This window comes from Solanum stenotomum, chromosome 8 (assembly GCF_019186545.1).
Source record: "Solanum stenotomum isolate F172 chromosome 8, ASM1918654v1, whole genome shotgun sequence".
Lineage (NCBI taxonomy): Eukaryota > Viridiplantae > Streptophyta > Magnoliopsida > Solanales > Solanaceae > Solanum > Solanum stenotomum.
Genome location: NC_064289.1, coordinates 22,412,949 through 22,429,423, shown reverse-complemented (window position 1 = coordinate 22,429,423; position 16,475 = coordinate 22,412,949). Strand labels below are relative to the sequence as shown.

General features: G+C 28.9%; 2 protein-coding genes across 4 annotated transcripts in view; one reads left to right on the top strand and one right to left on the bottom strand.

Annotated features, from left to right (window-relative positions):
* LOC125874752 (protein HOTHEAD-like) overlaps positions 1–16,475 on the bottom strand; it is a 392,923-nt gene that overhangs the window by 349,360 nt on the left and 27,088 nt on the right. The window lies entirely within an intron of this gene.
* On the top strand, positions 4,562–6,347 carry LOC125874754 (probable (S)-N-methylcoclaurine 3'-hydroxylase isozyme 2). Its single transcript, XM_049555775.1, has 2 exons — positions 4,562–5,449; positions 5,555–6,347. Exons 1-2 carry the CDS (start codon positions 4,577–4,579, stop codon positions 6,167–6,169), a joined length of 1,488 nt encoding a protein of 495 aa, XP_049411732.1. The 5' UTR covers positions 4,562–4,576; the 3' UTR covers positions 6,170–6,347.

Sequence of the window (16,475 nt, the reverse complement as noted above, 5' to 3'; positions counted from 1 at the left end):
ACTCGCCCCAAAAATATTTTTAAAAATAATGTTCAGAAGTATAGCTTTATAATATGACCATTTTGACCCTTTTTTCTATACCAAAACTCGAACTCAGTTGTAGTTGAGAGTTTCACGATTTGTTCATTTTGGTGATCAATTTTTAAAATCGGTGTCTCTTTTAGAAGTATAGCTTTAACAAAAGGCTCTTTTGATCCTTTTCTCATACTAAAACTCGAATTCAAGACCTTTGACTATGAGGCAAGACATTTAAAGTTTTGTTTGGACATACACTTTAAATTTTTTAAGTTTTATTTTCCTCATAAACCTGAAAACTTCATGAGTTGTGAAAACTATCATATTTCCACATTCTTATAGATCTTATTAAATGAGTAAACTATAGTGTTTATAAATAAGATATCAAAATTTCCTAAATCACAGTCCTAATAAATCCATATCTCCTTGTTCCTTTTATAGATAGAAAAATTACTTGGATGAGTACTTTTCAATAAATAATAACTGATTTTAACTTTATTTCTTACCATTTATAGCAATATATAGTAATATATACTAATAAATTTGTATTATGCATTAAAAATGAATTATGCATGCAATATAGATGTATTATAAGTGCTTTCAAATATATTATGCTTGTTTGATAAGGAATTGACACAATGTATTATAAGTGTATTAAAATATGCACTACAAAAAAATACTCAATTTATGGGGGTTAATTTGTCAATTTGAGGCAGTTTTTGACTCTCACAATAAGAATTGCGGTGGTTTTAAAAAACGCTACAATTACCTTTGCCACGAGCATATTTGTGGCGGTTTTGAGAAACCTTCATGACGATCGCCACAAAATTACTTTTTAATTTGTGGAGGTTTTTTTAAATCAATTTGTGACAGTTTATAACCTCCACCATATTCTTTTAATATTTTTTAAAAAATATGTTTGCATGGATTTAAAATTGCCCCAAAATGATATGAATATTCACAAAATCTAATTTGTGGAGGTTTGTGACCGCCACAAATTGTTAAATTTCTATAAAAAAAAAAAAACATATTTTACATCAAGCCTTTGTAATAATACATATAAATACTTTCTAAATATTTAATGTAAATCATATTACATTATACAAATCTGTAATAAAAACTCATGTATAGCAACTTGAGTGTTACAACTTAAAATATAAAATAGTTCCATATCCAAAAAAATATTAAAAAGAAGTACTATGCAGTTCTTTGGTGACTTGAATTGGTGCTATTACTTTTTTTTTCAAGGTGAAGTAAGCTCGATCTTCATCATCACTAGGTTGAAAGCTTCAAAACCATAAATAATTTATACGTAATTAGATAAACAAATACTGATATATATATCCTGAAATATATAAAAGTATGGCTACATTAAGTTTAACAACTTACATAGTACATATTTATTTTCAAATAAAAAAAATATAAATCTCAAATTTTAGTGTGAATTCTAAAATTCATGTGATAGAGAATTACCTTTTTATTCACAAAAATATTATGATCAAATCCGCATGTTGTACACACTTATTGCTCTGAAAATCACTTCATAAAACCTACAAAGAAAGTCAATTAAAAAAATTTATACATGCACACACAAAATTCTGATTGAACAAAAGAACAAACTAAGTAAAAAAAAAAACAAAAAGGGAGAGAGCATTTTAAGAGTTACCGAATTGTGGAAGTGGGGAAGTGGGACAGAAATGTGGAAGTTTATTTTGTAGTGGGAAGGGGAAATTTGTATTTGTTTTGGTTTCAAATTATTTTGGGAGGGAATTTTAGGCCTTAGAAATTTTTAATTTTGTGGGAAAAAAGGTAAGCCTTCTAGGATTTTGGTTAGAGTAATTACGTTAAAAGTTTCCTTATAGCTACTAATAACTAGTAATTAGTAATTAAAATATTTTATCTTGAAAATCAAATATTATAAGAGCTTAAATAAAATAAAATGCACACACACATAAATATAATAAATATAACAATTGATAAGACATCTATATTTTATTTTAAAATACATAAATTTACTCAAAGAAATAAAAACTAAAAGTAGAATTCAAATTATATTTAACTCATTAACGTAAAATGATCTAGCAAAAATCAGACTTAGTAATTAGTGCAATTAATAGGTAGTAGTTACATAGTTTAGTAATTGCACAATATAGTTATTACAATTATTTATTTTTATCAGATATAATTGTAAATGTATTGTTATATTGCACAAGTATAATTACACATTTAGACTAAATTTTCAAAATAAATTTTGTTGTCAAAATTTAATATAAAGTAGTAATGTATAAAAATAAAGCACTAAAAAGAAGTTGAATAGACAAAGTAGAAAAGGAATATTTTGATAGTACGTTAATAATAATAATAATAATAATAATAATAATAATAATAATAATAATCTATATATATAAAGTATAGAAAGAGAACGATGTATATTTGTGTCATTGTGTATACATATATTGTGTTAGTTAAATTTTATTACTATTTGTCATAAATCATAAAATATGAATATTTTATAATATATCAAAAATAAAAGATCTATAAAAAGGATATATTTTCTAAAATTAATGAATTTACAAATTTATGGGAGTTAATAATCGCCACGAATTATGAAATTGTGGCGATTTCCAAACCTCCTCAATATAATTGTCACAAAAAAATTTATTTAGTAGGGTTTAAAACAAACGTCACAAAATAAAGTAATAGAAGAGGTTTTAAAACTTCCACAAATAAACTGCTACAAATTGAGCATTTTTTTGTAGTGATGTGATAAATGTATTATCCATCAATAAACCTTATATTATGTGTTTTATAAACTGTTTTCTCTTTTAAAGCTTTATTATAAGTGTTGAAGTAAAAAATATGTTATTGCTACAAATGTAAATATTTTCTTAATATAACATATTTATGTAAGTTTTCCTCATAAATAAATGTTAGTTATTAACTTTCAAATACACATAATTTTGTATAAGCTCACTAGCCAACAATAGTAATAACTAACTATTTTTTAATTTAATCCACTCACTTGGTACGAATAATTTCTTCACGCCGAGTATGATTTTTTTTTTACAAAATTTAAAATGATTAGTCTTTTTTTTTTTTACAAAATATAAGCTTATGGGTCCAGTTTATATTTTAAAAAAATAAATAAATTAAGACTATGATTTAAAATCTCAAATTATGTATTGAAATTTGAAATCATGATCCCAAATTACATATTCAAATCCTGATTGAATTCATAACTTCATATTGCATGTCGAAACGCAACATAAATCTCGATGTTCGTATCATATCAAATCTAGGGATGATTGTGCAGTGCTCCCCACTAAATTCATATGAAAAAGAATTAAAATGTTAAATTACCTTTCATTAGAACTTATAATCACATAATATCTAAAATATATTTAAGTCCATAATTATTATTTTTTTTATTTTTTTAAACATGAAGAAACATAACTTTATTCATCAAAATTGCGAGTACAATTATGTTTCTCCCTTGATTCTACTTTCCTAAGAATTTTAGTGAGAAAATGATCAAAATGGTCCTTAATGTATTGGGGTTGCTTTATTTTGGTCCTTAATATATTTTAAGTGATTGAAATAGTCCTTCATGTATGATAGAATGTGTTCAATTTAGTCTTTTACCCTAAACTTAACAATTTATCCTCAAAAACTGTTAAATATAACGGTGGAGCCCACATAACTTACAAAATCCACCATTTTTACCATCTTTATTAGCTCAAATAAATAGTTTCATGAATTCTAAAACACCATTATATTTCTCACAACTAACCAAACAATTACAAAATAATTATTGTAAAAAGGTTGAATGAAATGAATTATGAAGAATTTAATTTATTGGTAGAACGCATGCTGCTATTGGCAACATGAGTGCTGCTACTGGCACTGGTATTCTTGGATATTACTAGTGCTTCTCAAGAATAATTATCTAACCACTCATATTATAACTTGAGTGCTGCTATTGGTAAGAGTATTCTTGGATTATGCGCTGTACTTTCAAATGGATTGGCCATTGTTGGGGCAATTGTTGTTGATTCTTATTTGGGTCGGTTTAGTGTTGTTGCCTTTGGATCCATCTCCACTCTTATTGACCATCAAATTCTTGACTAATCATTTCATTCAATTTTTTTATATAATTATTTTGTAATTGTGTAGTTAGATGTTAGAGAAAATTGTGTTTTAGAATTCATGAAACTCTTTAAAAATGGTAGATTTTGTAAGTTATGTAGGCCCCACCGTTATATTTAATAGTTTTTGGGGGGTAAATTGTTAATTTTAGGGTAAAAGACTAAATGGAACACATTTTGTCATACATGAAGGACTATTTCAATCACCTAAAATATATTAAGGACCAATATAAAGCAACCCCAATACATCAAGGACCATTTTGATCATTTTCTCGAATTTTAGTCCATAAATTTTTTTAAGTCTATAGTATATTTTTTTTCTTTTTTTAACGTTTAGTGTAAGTGACAAAGGGTGTCTTGCCCTTTATATATGCGTTGCTACATAATGGACTGATCAGAAAACCAACAACCTGTGTATGATGTATTACTTAATCACTCCAATTCTTCTTTCTCTCGTTTTTGTTATCACTTTGAGATATTTCTATCCATCAAAAACAAAATTACCACTTCCTCCAGGTCCATTTTCATGGCCATTTATTGGAAATCTTTTCCAAGTTGGTAGAAAACGTCCTCATGCTTCTCTAGCAAAGCTAGCTCAATCTCACGGTCCTGATTTAATGTCCATAAGGTTTGGCACACGTCTCGTGGTCGTAGCCTCATCCCCTGCAGCTGCTGCAGAGGTACTTAAAACACATGATCGTATGCTTTCTGGTCGTTTCGTTTCTCATCCCATCCGAGTTGAGGGATCGAAACTTCACAATGTGTCAACTGCTTTTTTAGAAGAGTGTGATGAGAATTGGAAAAACGTTCGAACTATATACAGGGGAGCCCTGTTCTCTAACAAAGCATTGGAATCACAAGTAAGTTTAAGGGAGATGAAAATCAGGGAAATGATGCAATATTTAGATACTAAAAAGGGACAAGTGATTAAAATAAAGTTTGTGGTTTTTGTGACAGCGTTAAATGTGTTGGGTAATTTACTTCTTTCAGTAGATTTAATTGATTATGAAGGAAAGGGAATTGGTGCAAGACTAAGTGAGTACTTGCGTAAATTTACAGAGGCGGGTAATATACTGGAATTATCAGATTTGTATCCTGTTTTGGGTATTTTCTATACGGATTTCCAGGGGACTTACAAGAAACTTATGGGTATGTTTGATATTATGTGCGCTGTTTGGGGAGACATTGTTCAGGACAAAATAAAAAGAGATAGTTTGGATGCTGTAGATTTTGTAGATGCTTTGGTTAAAAATGGTTTCACTGATAAACATGTCAATGCATTGCTTGTGGTACGTCACTCAACTGATAATTATTATTTGAGACATTCACTTTTTTCAATAAAGAAAATGACTTAACGTATTTAATAATTATTTTCTAGTTCTTTGATCTTTCAGGAAATATTTGGAGCTGGAACAGAATCTACGACTGCTACGAGTGAATGGATGCTTGTAGAACTCCTTAGAAATCCACAAGCCTTACAAAAACTCCGTGATGAAATATCACAAGTAGTAGGAGGAGGTAAGGGCATTATAAAGGAATCCGATTTGCCAAGCTTACCATACTTGGACGCTTGTTTTAAAGAGACACTAAGGTTGCATCCTCCTGGACCGTTGTTGCTCCCTCACCGTGCAGTGCAAACATGTGAAGTCATGGGGTATAGAATTCCCAGAAATACTCAAGTGTTGGTCAATATGTGGGCAATTGCAAGGGATTCTAAGATTTGGGACGATCCTTCGAGCTTCAAACCTGAAAGATTTATCAATTCAAAATTCGACAACAAAGGGCAAAAGTTTGAGTATCTTCCTTTTGGTTCGGGGAGAAGAATATGTGCTGGAGAACCCTTGGCATCAAGGTTTATTCCGTTAGCTGTCGCTTCATTGATCCATAAGTTCGATTGGATTCTGCCAAATGAAATGGATCCCGCTAAGATTAACATGGATGAGGTATTGGATGTCACCATGTTTAAGAAAGATTCACTTTTTGTTATTCCTAAATTGCGGAATGTGTGAGGGATCGAGAGAAGCAGATCGATGATCTTGTTGTAAAATATCAATTATTACTATATTGATGTTCATGTTGTATGTCTATTAATTGTGATGTAGTGTGTCAAATTTAAGTCGTTTAATTGTCTCTAAATAACTTTCAAGATATTAACTTCTTGTGGTAATGAAGTTGTTATTTCTCTTCTTTTCAATCTTTCATACAACAAAAGAGAACATATATTATACGAACTAATAGCCTTACTCTACCACTGAGTTAAATGGAATACAATATTAGTGTCCTTAGCAAGTAAGTGAATTGAAATTTTTCTTCTTCTTTTTTATAATCAAAGGAATCCAGAGGTGGGAAAAATGGGCTTAACTAGATTTGAACTAATCTAAACTATATATATGTAAGAAAAATCCAAATTAATGTTGAACTCTAAGCCAGACACAAAATGGAACAACAACATTCAAAAGCTAAAGAGGAAGACAGCAAAATTAGCTGAAGACTGAAGTGTTGAAGGAGACCAAACCACCCAACTCAGCTGACACGAAGGGTGTGTTTGGTATGGAGGAAAACATTTTTCGGAAACTGATTTCCAATTTTCTCATGTTTGGTTGGGTAAAATGTTTTCCAAATCAACTCATTTTCCTTGTGGTGATTTTTCAAAATTACCATTCTTTCAGATTTCGATCCCCAGATAAATATGCATGTATTTGACACGTTCATATACATGTATCTAGAATATATAGGGTCAAAACTAGGTGTAATTTATCCCAGATACATTGTATCCGAGTGAATTCGCAGGTATCTGGGATACAATGACTCTCTTGCTTGCCTCTCTCCTATCCCATTCTCATCTCTCCTTATGTATCTGTATGTCCAAATGCATTTTGAATATATTAATTAGGTATCCTAGATACATGTATCTAGTATGATTCACATTTATCTGGGATATAATGACTCTATGACTCGCTCGCCTCTCCTCTCACCCCTCTCTTGTTCGCATCTTTCCCTCTCATTTGCTTCTCTCCATATATATTTGTATTTAAAAGTGTATCTGATACTAGAAATATAAGTATCTAGGTATATTTGATTTGAAATCTAATATGAGATTATTAATTAGTGAGATAATACGTAATTATTTTAAACTATAGAAAAAAATAATAAATATTATAGAAATATTTGTATAATTAGATAGTTTTTCCTTAATTATTTCCACTCCAATTTATGGCCCACGACTTGTCTTGGCCTATGAAGGACTAAATGATTCACAATCCCTAGTGTAAGTCGCAATCAACTTGATGCACTTTGTCTGACTAATGAGTATGGGACCTAATTAGGGGTGGTTGGCGCCTATATACCACTTCAAACGCTCTTTGTTTGGTTTCCGAATTTCAAGTGGTATTGTTCCACTATTCTGCCCATGGTAACCAATGTGCTCAATCTTGTTCAGTTCCATCCAAGCTCGGTTTTGTTTGAATCTTCATGGAAGAAGAAGAAGCGGTTCACCAGCCACTACATCTGTAGAATGCAAATATCATACATAAACTTTGGGCTTAAGTCATCAGCGATCCCTTAAAGTTGTCTACATAATTCACTTAGACACCTCAACTAAGACTAGTACCTATTGAACACTTTTACCAATTCAAAAATTGTTCCTATTAGGCATTTTTTGATAATCAACAAAATATATGAAGAGTGTGTGATACACTTGCGATGATGTGGCAAAACGGCTAATTAAAAAATAACATGTGGCATTGGCTCCAAAAATTATAAAAAAAATAATTTTGTTTAAAATTATTTCAAACACTTTTTATATCTAATTTTTTTAAAAAGAAAAAGAAAAAAATGAAAATGTCAACCTATTCTACCCAATCCCACCCCTACCCAACCCCCTTTCATCTTCATCTTCTTCCCAAAATGCATTCTTTCTCAAATCACAAAATCTAATTCTTTTCAAATAACTTGAAGATTAGCTTTTAAAAAAGATATATATACATTTTCATACTAAGAGTGAAGAAGAAAGAAAATTTTGCTGGCGATTATTCATTTCTACATCGATGATAAAATGAAATTGATAGCTCAAAAATTAATTTTTTCAAATTTTTGAATGTCATTTTTGATAAATTTAATGGGTTTATATATGAATTTGAGTAAAAATCTTTGTTCGAAAATTGTGATAAATAAATATCGGCTAACCTTTTTTATAGGTAAAAATCATTTATCTTCTTTCTTCTTCTTCATATTTGTTCCTTATTTTTATAAGATTTGAAATAAATCATACGAAAGAAAGTCTTACTTTCTTTCAAATTTGAATCTTCATTGTTGATTTTCATTTATCTTCATATTTGGAAGAAATAATATTCCTTTTTTTATAAAAAAAAAAAGAAAAACAATGTTGGAGCTAAAATGAAGAAAGTTTTACAAACTAAAGTATGAAGAAGATGATAGGTAGGGAGTGGGGTCCTTTTCTTTTTAGAAAAAAGTATAAATGAAAGAAGAAAAATGTTTTTGAGTTAATTATAATGCCAAGTGTTGATAAAAGAAGAAAAAATTCAAAAAAATTCAAAAAGACACTATTTTGAATCTTTTCACGCGTTTCAGGGAAGTGCAAAACACATTTTTTGTCATATCAACATTTTGTGTTTAATATGTACATGTTTTGAAACAATTAAGGTGTTCAATAGGTACAAGTCTTAGTTGAGGTGTCTAAGTGAATTATGCGGACAACTTTAAGGGGCGGTCAATGGCTTAAGCCTAAACTTTGTAGAGATATAATGCATGACCTGTATATACTTAGCATTATTATAAAGATCAAATTCTTCTAGAAAGATGATTAGTTTTGTACAAAAATACAAAATTGGTTACACCAGCAGTAGCACCTGATTAGGTCTGTTAGTAACTTTCTTTATTGTACATTTGAGAGAGAAGAATGAATATACCGAAAACAATTAGCAAATCCTAGCTTCCATTGCTTTGATTTCTTACATGAAATTAACCAAGGCACTTTCTGTAAATTGACCTGTGAAAACAACTAAGTTATTTTTCATACTTTCATAAGGGTTTCTTAAAATTGTTGAACTTATTGCTCTTCAGTAAAAGACTCTATAATAAACAAAATTGTATGTGAATTTGTTGATAAATGTTTATCCACACCGTGTATTTGCACTAAACCACGTAAATTTACTATATTTAAGTTTGTTTTGGTACTTTTCTTCTATCTCCAATAATTTGAATTTCCTTCGATTTCTTGGTGACTTTCACTTTCCCTTTTTCTTTCTCACAATCCAAATTAGGAGATTTAAGCAAAATGTTAGGTAAATCATTCCCAACAATTATTGCTCTGCTGCAATACCATTTGGCTGTAGCAGCGCAACAAATGACAAAGATCCAACTCACGAGTGCATGTATATATTTAAATTTATCTTTCTGATTATTGTTCTATGCTCCATCACTTTATTAATTTGTCACATCTTATTTCTTTCATGCGGAGGATGTCAGAATTCTCTAGCTCTATCATAGTGGGGTTAATTGGGTTACTATTTCCAAATTATAATGTACATGACCATTTATATCTCGTTGATTTGTTTCCATGGTATCATCATTTCAATTATATATATCATAATAAGAAATATTGCTTTACTTCAATTTATTATCTGATTTTAACTTGATACAAAGTTTAAGAAAATAAAGAAGATTTTTAAATATGTAGTATATAATATATGTAAGAAATAATTTTTAATTTTGTAATCTTAAACATATTATGTGAAAAATTAAAATTGAAAAGTTGTCCAAAATAAAATGTGACATTCTTTTTAAATAGATCGGAAAAGGAAAAAAAACAGACAAATTAAAATAGAGGGAGCATGCATATTATTTGTTGCAATCAAGCAATGTCCTACTGATCTAATAAAAATATTATACTTGTATTAGTTGGGCAAAAAAGTCAGTGATGACATATTGTTGTTTGCCATTATATTGCCTGAACTTTTATGCAAAATTCGACTTAAAATTAATTATAAACCAAATAATTGTGAATGTGTTTATAACTTTGGAGGCCGTGGAAGAAAAACAAAAGATTTGTGTGATCAGTCGGCATGTCATTTGCAATAAAAAGTATAATTTACATAAATCTCATAGTGTTAAGATTTAATTATATTATTTTTCTATAATTTTTAAATTACAAGAATCTTTTAAAAAATTATGAATTTCGGATATACCACTAAACATCGGGATACATAGGGGAGGGATGTATCCGAGAGGGGAGTGATGTATCATAGAGGGGATAAGACATCTGGATACATAGAGGAGAGATGTATCTGAGAGGGGATGGATGTATCCGAGAGAGGAATGGGATATATCAGAGAGTGGAGGGATGTATTCGAGAGGGAGATAGGGATGCATCAACGAGAAAGGAGAGATGTATCCAAGAGGGGATTTTTGAAAAATAAATTAAATGGTATAAAATTTAGCGATAATGACAAAATAAGATGTGTATTTAGGTAACTTTTCCTAATAAAAATGGATGGAACGTTATCAAAAATAAGAAATGGGCAAACTTTTGTACACTTTTGAATATTTATGTACCCGTTCTGATTTTCAGAGATTATCTTGTACTTAAGATTTTGGGGCTCGAAGGAACTGAGGAATTTTCATTTTCATCCTTTTTTTCAACTAATTAACTATTATGGAAAATAATTTTGGTAACTTACTTTTACTTTCTAGCTGATTGGCTAAAACATTATAATCTTAGGAGTGTGCACGGGTAAAGGATGCTTAATTAATTAACATATGATTTTTTGTTAATTGCTTAGTATAATATTGATTTGATATTGGTTCAACTATCTTTTTACTTATAATTTGAGGTTGCATACTCATATTTAGTTTAGAAGAGTGGTTGCGTTCATTTTCTATTTATGAATTTTGAAAGATACATGTTTTTAAAAATATTTATTTTCTGTAGACAATCAAAGGCGTGATCGATTGAAAAATTTTAACAAAAAAGTGTGTACATTTTATTAAATTTCATAGAAATAAATAAGTAGAAAATTATTTAATTGTAATTTATTTTAATAATTATGCTTTAATATACTTATAAATATACCTTATAGGGGTGTAAATACATGATTTTCATAATATAAAACATATAAACATTTGACTTCAAACTATAGAAAATATATTTGAAACAAAATCATATATATTAGTAAAAATAATGCATGCATCAACTCTGTGTATTAATAATATCTTGTTTAGTACACTTTTTATGTTATCTATATTACACTCTATTATGTATTAAGGTGTGTATTGTTAATACCATGGATTTGTAGATATTACCAGATTAGTAATGTAAACGATTTAATGCATGCATTAGCATGATTAAAAACTCAATTATCCTTCAAAACCTTTCTCACATCTTTTCCATCATAATTGTGGAAGATAACTTTGTAAATAAATATTCAATGCATACTATTCTTAATACACCAAACCAAAAAATATATAAGAAATAATCTATGTATAATTAATGTAAGCATAACTAATACAAGCATTACTAACGCAAACATTACTTATCTACTCTATTTAACATTATTGTTATGCATTCTATCAAACAACTTTTTAAGACTGTTTTTGTAAGTTATCCCATAACCCATAATGATTTTGTCTCTTTTAGGGATGGCAATGGGGCTGAGCAGGGCGGATTTGAATTTAGTTGAGGCTCCAATGTGGGCTTCGGACATCGGATAGAAATAAAAAAAAGACTTAATCATCTATCAACCCACCCCACCCCGCACTAATTTAGGAAAAGAATATTTTAACCTTGCCCCGCATCCCTGCACCCGTGTAGGCTAAAACCCGCCCTGCCCCGCCCCATTACCATCCATAGTCTCTTTACACGAATTCCAACTTGACATAGACAATATGGGTCCTATATATGTACTCACCAGAAACTTAAATTCAAAGAAAGAAAAATGAAGAATGATTAAAAGAGGACATGAATCAGACAATTTGCACTAGTGTTACAAGAGATATATTCGTATCTTGCAGTAACGCATTTTGGAGCATATCTTCTTTTTTTTTCAATAGCTTTCTAGAGACTAATATTTTTGTTAATGTTATGTTATTTTATATTTTTCAAAGATTTTGTATTTCCTAATTCATATTGTTCATTAGGTGAAGGGTCGAGCTCTGCATATAGTAATGAAAACCTTGTAGAGGTGTACATGACTGGGTTGGTTCAGATTTTTTAAATATCAAACCAAATTATTTGTGTAAAATTTTTAAATTTATAAACCAAACCAAACTAATAAAATTCGGATTTTTTTGGGTTTTTCAACCTTGGGTTGATTCGGGTTTTTCAAATACCAAACCAAACCATCGTGTCGAATTTTTAAATTTATAAATCAAACCAAACTAATAAACCTCGGATTTTTTCAGATTTTTGGATTTTTTTGGGTAAAGTTTGCATACAAACATATAATTAACTTGTGCTCCAAATATTTCTTTAGTCCAACCAAAATACAATTATCTAAGGTGTTTCTTAAAAAAAATAACACAAAATATGAGATGAGTACTGATGACACAAAAATATTCAATAAAAAATAATAATGAAATTATCATATAAAATAAATATTTCAAAGTCATAATGAAAATGATCATAATTTAAAAGTACTAAATCATGCTAAAATAAGTTTAATAAGTATTAGTTACATTACTAAATATCTAAGGAAAATTAAAATTAGATTATGTATTTTAATTGTCTAAACCAATGGAAAACTAAAGAACAAATATTCAATATTATTGTCATTCTTAGTGTTGAATTGATTTTCTTTTTGCATTAGTATTAATTTGATTTTGATTTAAGTTTTATTATAATTATCAACATCTATGAACTATAATCTTTATTGGACCATTCCGAATTCTAAGTTTTAAACTTGAAATAATATATTAAAAGATAAAAACTATGAAATAGTATAAGAAATATTTTAAAATTATATAAAAGTAAATATTTTTATGTATAAAATAAAATTTTAAAATTACATATATAATGCCGGGTTGGTTTGGTCTCGGGTTGGTTTGTTTTTAGTTAAAACCAAACTAACCCAGATATAGTCGGGTTTTTTTCTAATACCAAATCGCTAGTCGGGTTTTTTTCCGATTTGACTCGATTTGCGGTTTGGTTCGATTTTCGGTTTGATTTTGCACACCCCTAATTATATGTATGATGTTTTTACATATATAATAGAGTTTTTCGTTCAACTTTGATAATAAAAGATTAATTAGAACCCTATCGATCCAGTAAAACTACATAAAAATCTATAGTAATGATCACTTATAACTTATTCAGTACTGCAATTTTACTATCTCTGGTCACAGAGGCGGAGCCAAGATTAGGTGTTTGGGGGTTCTAAATCAATTTGTTTGGGGATTCACAAGTTAATATACATAAATTTTTATAATTTTTTAATACAAATATAGAATCTACGAAAAAGCCAATAGGTTAGTCTAAACCCATGAACCCCACCTAGCTTCGTCTCTGTCTGGTCGTAGTAATCACGTTGAAATGTGATGATAATTGGAGAAGTATTTGAACAATATAGATAGAGTAAAATCCGGGATCGATGGGTAACCAAATTAGGAATTGCACAGCACACGGCAAAATTGTTGGAAAATCTTACGAAAACATGATCACAAATATTTATTTCACATTAATATCTAGAGAATGAATCTGGATATATTTGTAGTGAATGATGACACTACTATCTTGAATATGTTTTTGAAAGAGGTTAAGAGCATGTTTGACATTGTTGTTGGGAGGTCAGAAGTGTTTTTTCGTTTTAAAAAACAAAACACTTTTAAAAAAAATTAAGTGTTTGACAACTCCTTAAAACTACTTTTAAACGGAAGCAAAAGCAGTTTTTCTGCTATTGGGTAGAAGTTAAAAAAATTCTTTTTTTATAAAAAGCGAAAGCTAAAATTATTATTTTTAAGATTAAAATAGCCCTTACATATATACATATTTATCAATATATCCCTTTTTAATTAATTAACATATCTCATACATTTGATTAATTTTCATTCAAGAATTTTATTTTTATATAATAAAGTTTTTATTTTTATTTTTGTTTTTATATTATTATTACATATCATTTTACGTATTATTTTACAGAAATAGAAATAAAAATAACAACAATATTTTTGCAAGATTAAAAAAAGAGAGAGAAAATAACAATTAAAAATCTAGACCTTCCCAAAAAAGTAACAAATAACAAATTTTATTTTCTTAATTTAAGTATTATTTTATTTTAATTTTAATTTAATAAAAATTTAGAGCATTATTACAAAAAAATGGGATAATTGCTAAGATTGAATCCAAGAGAATAGGTAACAAATAACAAAAAGATTTTTCTTTTCAATATTTTTCAATAATATTTATCTATGTGTAATATTGATTTTAAAAATTTGAATATGTACATTTTAATTAATTAAATTAAAAATGTAATTAATTTTTTTGTATTAGATGTTTACTATAGTTTCCCTCTATAAAATAATCTTAATATTAAAAGCACATTGATACTTGTCCTTTTTTTGTAATTTGACTCATAAAAACACTTTTTTTTAAAAAAATTAGGCAAACTTAAATTGTTTAGCAAAAACACTTTTCAAATGAATTTGTCAAACACAAATTGCTTTTTTGGAAAACACTTTTCTAGAAGGCTATTTATAAAAACGCTTCTAAAAGTAAGCAATTTTTAGCAATAATGTCAAACAGACTCGAAATTTAAGACAAACAAGACTTATAGTCCAAAAATCATTTGCTTGGTTTATGAAAAAGGAATTTATATGAAAAGAAATCCAATTTAAATTTTCATAATTGGACCGCGAGAATTAAGAATTTATAAGTATGATTTCATTAAGGCAAAATGTTCACATTAGGAAGATGACTACTTTCAGGGAATTCAACTAAACTATTGGAGTTGGTTAGAATCAAAGCAAAGCTAGATTACGGAAGAGCAACTTCCACATATAGCAATCAAACAAAGAAATAAAACTTGGGCCATCGGCCCATATTTTTTCCATCGAGAAAATCTGGACTTTGAGTCCATTTTCTGCAATCTGCCGCTAGTATCCTTGAATTTTATGGACTTTGACCCATTTTTCTGCTCTTTTTGGACCTGTATATCCAGAGGCGTAAGTAGGAGGGGTCACCCGGTTCACGTTAATTCATGCTCCCTCTCGAAATTATATATAGTAGTGTTATATTTTTTTTATTTTTTTGTTAAATATAAATGTGTGAACCCACACTCGAAATATCATATAATGCGACGATAATTGGATGTACCTCTTATTGAGGTAAGAAATTTGGCTTTTATATCTATCTTGGTTTATTTATCTTTCTAAATTTTAATAACATCTCTCTAAGTGGTTATGGATAGCACTTTTGGTGTTTTCATTAATTATGGAATTATAATTTAAAATTTTAATTATTTTCAATAATAAGAACCTAAATGTCAAATCGATTAGATTCACCTTTTCATAATAGTGCACCAATCATCTCGAAATCCTGAATACGCCTATGTGTATATCAACTTCTTTTCTCTCATGACTTGAAGATAATTGGAAGATAATATTTTAGATGGTCACTTAACTAAGGGTTTTTCTCCTAGAAAATCATTGAGCTTTCTCTTATAAACTCAAAGTCACTTAACTAAGGATCATTGACTATAACATTGATCAAGTATTTAGTCGCATGAAGTGTTAAGTGTATTCTAGCTTTAAAACAAACTGATTAAAAAAAAATTACTAAAACTTTCAAACAACGATTAACAATAAAGCACCACAACCTGCAAATCTAATATTCGTTCTAACTGTTAGGCAATCAACTAGCTGATTACTAAATAATAATGGTACCTAATGTATAGCCTATAGGGATCAGAATTCAAAGAAAAAGAGCCACTTCATAGCAATGCAGTTGTGATTCCGAAAGGTAATGCACATCAGGGGCGGAGCTATGTGGTTGTCGTATCCAATTGGACCCTTTGTCGGGAAAAAAATACCATATGTACAAATAAAATGATATATGAAGTGATTAAATAATATATTTTGGACACCCTTTGATGAGAAATGACATGGTCATACGTTTACTTTTGATGATGACAAAATATGAACCAGGTGCATATATACATGGACCGAATAAAATACAAGAAGCAACAGAGATAGAAGCGCACGTGTACGAATTAATTAGAAGAGTCCAAATCCGTGTCAAAGATGATAAGCAAATATAATAAAAGGAGTTAGAGGCAAACAAGGAAAGGTAAAGCATCAGCAAATAAG

Excerpts from the sequence above, each read along its gene's own strand:
- LOC125874754 (XM_049555775.1), top strand. The coding sequence starts at position 4,577 with ATGATGTATTACTTAATCACTCCAATTCTTCTTTCTCTCGTTTTTGTT. Across the intron at positions 5,450-5,554 it reads ATGTCAATGCATTGCTTGTG|GAAATATTTGGAGCTGGAAC; the intron begins GTACGTCACTCA and ends TTGATCTTTCAG.